Source organism: Pieris napi, chromosome 16 (genome assembly GCF_905475465.1).
Source record: "Pieris napi chromosome 16, ilPieNapi1.2, whole genome shotgun sequence".
NCBI lineage: Eukaryota > Metazoa > Arthropoda > Insecta > Lepidoptera > Pieridae > Pieris > Pieris napi.
Genome location: NC_062249.1, coordinates 3485911 through 3491679, shown reverse-complemented (window position 1 = coordinate 3491679; position 5769 = coordinate 3485911). Strand labels below are relative to the sequence as shown.

General features: G+C 30.6%; 1 protein-coding gene across 1 annotated transcript; it reads left to right on the top strand.

Annotated features, from left to right (window-relative positions):
* Positions 1–1847: 1847 nt before the first annotated feature.
* On the top strand, positions 1848–5465 carry LOC125057176 (N-alpha-acetyltransferase 60). The gene is made up of 5 exons (XM_047660687.1): positions 1848–2013; positions 2222–2327; positions 2398–2629; positions 2862–3033; positions 3317–5465. Exons 1-5 carry the CDS (start codon positions 1997–1999, stop codon positions 3531–3533), a joined length of 744 nt encoding a protein of 247 aa, XP_047516643.1. The 5' UTR covers positions 1848–1996; the 3' UTR covers positions 3534–5465.
* The last annotated feature ends 304 nt before the right edge of the window (positions 5466–5769 follow it).

The following is a 5769-nucleotide window of genomic DNA, read 5'->3' as shown; positions in this document are numbered from 1 at the left end:
CATTATTGAAATCGAATCAATTATTTTAATCGAATTGAAAAATAAATGCCTTATCTAAAAGCTAAACCGTTTATTTTTTAACTAAAGAATAATACAATTAAGTACATACCAACTTGCTTTTGAATGCGTAGATGTTACAGAGAATAGAAGAAAAAATACCTATAATTATTCGTATCGGTAATAGCATAGATTACAAATATTTTTAAAAAAGGAAAATCATCTTTGAGACGTTCTCGGAACCAAGGATATCATGGCCTCGATGATACCACGACCTCTGACTTCCGGCGGATCGCGCCCCCACAAAGCCTCCCTTGTTCATCTTATCACTTTTCGCTAATGAGACATATTATATCTGAGAAATATATGTGATGTCCACCGATTGATAAGTGTCTTAGGATCTTTGTTTACTAATCTTTATTGATTTCACCCTCAACCTGAGTAGAAAGAAGTCACTATACCAAAATGATAAAAACTAATTATACAATTATCACAAAGAAATAAATTGCTACTACTATTTACTGTGTATGTTTAGGTTATATAATATACATATCATTTTATCGTAGTCCAATAGAAGCTACTGAAATATTTAGTCCTATTTTGATACAGTTGATATACCTACTGTATGAATCAGCGAGGCTTATTCTATTCAGTAAATAATATAAAGTGCACACTATTTAAAACACAATACTTAAAACGTTATAAATTTCGTATAAAATCGTATTAGGAATAATAAAGAAGCTAACTGCTCATTTTAGCTTGGATAATGGAGACAAAAAATCGAAGAGAATAGAAAAAATAAAGGTCGCTGTTATGAATATGTAATCGAGCGATGGAGATATTAAGATTGAATGCAAATGATGCGCGCGGCGCGTGCGCCGATCCCAAAGCTCACATTACAGAGGTTCCGCCGACATCCTATACGCAACTTTTTGCTAACACATGAGATATTAATTATTAGGGCGGATAGTTTAACGCTCTATTTTATTTTTGTGGAATTGGTAGACGTTTTGACTTTAATATATTAGTTTACTGAGAATTATATGTATGAAGTTACATTTTAGGACACATTTATTTCGATTTGATTGCAAATTTGAAAGCCGACAGTTTAGATTTCAGGCTTCAGGGTTTTCAAAAACACTCTACCTCATGCAATATAAAGTTTCACATCCTCAATGGGCTGTTATATAGAATATTTTATTATTTGTTTCCGATAGAACTCTTTGTACCTACTTCATAATTTCTAATGAGCTATTGTGATTCCGATAAGACTGGAATCTGCCGTTTAAGACTGTCAAATATAACAATAAGCAGTGCGTATGGTACGGCATCAGTACTTTACCATGTGGCTAAGTGTTTGAGCTCAAGTGGCGAGCGACAGTTCGTGTGAAAGTGAAGCTACCGGACACCAACGTAAGTCGAAACCAACGCGTCTGGGGAGCATCGCTAAGAAATCAATTCCAAATAAGTAGCAACATGTGTACGCTTGAATCATTATATTGGGTTGCGTTTGAAATTCGAGGGCAATGAATTATTGCGTGATTCTTGATTAACGATATACTTGTACATTTTTTACAAGCAAATTCGATCTTCAATTGTTATGTAGAATATATACAGTTAAATGTTTAAATTGACCATAGGTACAATAAATAAATAATTATTTGTTGGTTTTTCCTAATTTAAGTACCGTATAAAGAAGTAAGTGACAAACACAGTAGATCAAATCATTTATTTAGGAAATACTCTGTAAATATATAGAAGTGTCACTGCCATGAAAGAGCTTTCAGAGTTCAAAATGACGTTCCTACGAATTAAGGAGTAGTAGGTTTATGTCAATTGTCATTGTTTATTATTTCGAGTTGCGAGATCAACTTACCGTAGTTTAAATATTATTTTCTAAATTATGTTTGATTATAATAAATCGAATGGGAAAGTTTCAGTACCATAGAATTAGACTTCTTTAAATTGTAAATGTGACTATTAATGGCCAATATAACGAATGGCTGGATTTAGCTGGTGAGACATTATTTTTCCGTATCTTTTTATTATCAAGTTCCAATAACTGGCTGCGACTCAACGACTGAACAATTTAGGGTTTTAATTGATTCGTACTTGTCTTTAATTAGAACACATTGGTATAGTGCTTCCAGTCATCCATCAAGACTATCATGAAATAGGAATGGTATGTTTATAATTAAAATTTACAAACAGTATTATTTTATAGGTATTTGTCTGAAGGCTTCCAAGTAATAATTGAGAAGTCTAGAGAAGAAAAATGCTCATTAAAAGATGTACAATTGCGTTTTCTGTGCCCTGATGATTTGGAAGAGGTATGTGTATTAAAGATAATTTTGGAATGCAACAGTTTTTTTTAATTAAATGAGAATTAAAAAATTTCAGGTAAGAGCACTATGCAGAGAATGGTTTCCTATAGAATATCCACAATCTTGGTACGAGGATATAACATCCTCTGAGAAATTTTTTGCTCTAGCAGCTGTATATAAGAGTCAAATTATTGGTCTCATAGTTGCCGAAATAAAGCCATATCTCAAGTTAAATGCTGAAGATAGAGGAATACTATCTAGGTGGTTCGCCTCCAAAGATACCCTTGTAGCGTACATACTATCATTAGGTAATTTAAATTGTTTCTTTTTAACTATACATTTATTTGTCCCTGAAAATATCTCAGTTTTTCAATCATTTCTAAGTTGGATGTTTGTTTGAATCCATTGTAAATTACATCAATTGGCTTCAATTCCTACTTGTGCCAATAGCAGGACAGTTGTTAAACATAACTAATCGTATTCACTATAGTACTAATTAAGTTTTGAAATGATTATAGACAATATAGTCTTATTTTGCAGGTGTAGTGCGTTCCTACCGGCGTTCAGGTGTGGCCACATTACTCCTAGATGTATTCTTGAATCATCTTGCAGGCCCAGTGTCTCAGCCTCCACATGAGCATCGTGTTAAAGCAATTTTTTTACATGTCCTTACTACTAATAAAGAAGCTATACTGTTTTATGAGAAAAAACGGTAAGTATCCTAAATACTCTTACATTGCAAGTCGTTATAAGCAGTGGAAATTCTTAACTTAAACAATCTTCAAATACTTAACATCATTACTTACCTATATCATACATGTATATTTTTTTTTCAAAAACTGATTTTAATAATACTTGGGCTCATCCCTAAGTTTGAATATATACAATATATCTTGTGGACAACATACATTTCTTACAATAGCACATAATCCCAAAAGTTTTAAATTAATTTTTACTTGCAACTATGCGATGAGTTAAAAAAAAATTCATTTCAGATTTCACCTACACTCGTTCCTTCCCTACTACTATTCCATAAAGGGTAGATGTAAAGATGGTTTTACTTATGTCTACTATGTCAATGGTGGACACGCTCCATGGGGCCTCTATGACTATTTCAAATATGTTGCCAGAGCTGCTTTGAGAGGTGGTGGTCTTTACCCTTGGATATGGGGAAAATTTCGTACAGCGCTCACAATAGCATGGCACAGATAACCAGTGAGTGACATTTTAAAACATAGACAATTAAAAATGTTTTTGACAGCAAACAGATGTTAGATGTAGACAAACTTATGCTTGTCTTCCAAGTTTTACTATACAGTGACTAAATTTATTAAAACTTGTATATTTTTAATGAGATTCTGCCTTATTCTACTTAAAGTTTCAGTAATTCATTTTTAATTATCAATATATACATAATGGCTGTGTACTCTTGCCAGAAAATCTGGGCAGAGACAAATATAAACAGAACAAAGACAATTATTATAAGATGACTGGTATGTAAGAATTTAGTATCAAGATAAATTTAAAATGTATAATTTAAGAAGGTTTTTGTTGTGACTTTACTAAGGTCACTAAACAATGCTATTGTACTTGAAAGGTTTTTCATTTATAATAGAGGCTAATTACCGTATAAGAAATTATAGAAAAGGTTATGTGAACATTTTCTTTATTCTTATTAAACATTGAGTTAAATACAAACCTAAATACATATATACTTTTTTATGAAGCATAGTATAAATTAACAATATAGGTAATTAATATATTATTTTGCAGCCTTTGTGAAAATTATTTATTACACCACCTTTGTGTTTATTGTCAAAGAATGATATTTTTTTTATTATTAATTAACAATATAAGACCCAAATTATAATACCCCTTTATAAATTTTTATTTTCTTCATTTTATTTTTCGCGCTCGTGTTAAGTCTATTGTAATGTGATGCAACATCAATTATGTTTAAGAAAGGAAGTTGCATAGGAAATTGCAGTTGTATTGAATCCTTGAAAGTATGAATCAAAATACTTCATTATGGTCAAGACGTCAATACATATATTTTTGTTCTATCTATGAAAAATGTAATTATCTTTTAACATCGATGGTACCTGGTCCTTCTGGTATTATGTTAATCTATTATAATATAAAAATTAGCACTTAAATGTGACGTCAGCCATTTTATGTGATTTATTAATTTTAATATCTTAATAAATTTAAATTATCCGTTAACGTAATATATAGTAGGTTATTTTCTTATTGATATGGTTAAAGTGTTATCTAGAACGAAATATGTACTTTTTGAGCCTTTGTATTTTTATTCATATCCAGAACGCACTATATACCTATTAACATGAAATCGACAGTATGGATTGATTCACTGCCAGAGATAAGAGCTGTAGTTAAATATAAGCAGTCTAATGAAACCTCATTAAGAACTTGAATTACTTTAAGAAATAAAATCTAGTCTGGCTGGAATTATGTAAAGAAGAAGGTTATAAAGTTTTAGCTATTCGAATTTTAATTTTTTATGAAATTTATCATCTATAGCACGATCTATTCGATTTAATTGTAACATTTGTAATATAGAAACTACTAAGTACGTGTTGAGTGTAAATGGCGTGGCATGAAATGTTGAATGTGCCTGTGTGTTCACATTAGGTAAATTTGTACCGAGGAGTGCGTTATTAAATGTTAAAATATCATGCAACACATTTCGTAACATGACGTATGTAAATATTTTCTGTATTTCTGTTAAATCAGTATTAACAAAATTCAAATTTGGAATAACTGACATAGATGAAGGATCTTATTTTGTATATTGATAAGCACATAGACAATGACTATAGAAGTAATTCCTAACAGAGAGTATCCTAAGTTTTATCACTTTTTCGCTTTACTAACGATAATTTTAAATTTAGAATTGTGTCCGATTATAGTTCACATACCAAAGTCATGTATGTATTTCATTAATAGATTTATATATAAGGAATGGTTATTGACAATTATAGTATTATTTTTATGTGTTTATTTGTGATACGCTAAAAGTCAAAATTATTTATGTCGCGCAATTGAAGATCATCACTGATATTGAGAAAAGTATTGTTAAATTAATATTTAATTTCTATAATGTAAAATAAATATCATTGTTAACTGTTTCTTTAATTTTATCATCGCCCATGTACAATATATCAAATTAAATATTTTTGTTATTAAGAACATATTTTAAAATCTATATCCATTTTGTATAAGCCTCTATTAAGAAGTCACGAGTGGGAGTGGTAAGGTGGATAAATAGCGTTGACTAAAACATCATTTCAAATTTAGAATAAGTGTGGGTCTCGTACGTCCATTACGTAAGTTGAAAATGAAACGAAATGTGTCAATCTAGACATTGTCTATGCCACGCAGTCTATGATTTGATGCTTATAAGGTTAAGGCGGCAAGGTGTTGGTAA

Bases quoted from the DNA above. Each gene is read 5' to 3' on its own strand.
- LOC125057176 (XM_047660687.1), top strand. The intron at 2,328-2,397 runs GTATGTGTATTA...AAAAAATTTCAG, and splicing joins GCCCTGATGATTTGGAAGAG to GTAAGAGCACTATGCAGAGA. The intron at 2,630-2,861 runs GTAATTTAAATT...CTTATTTTGCAG, and splicing joins AGCGTACATACTATCATTAG to GTGTAGTGCGTTCCTACCGG.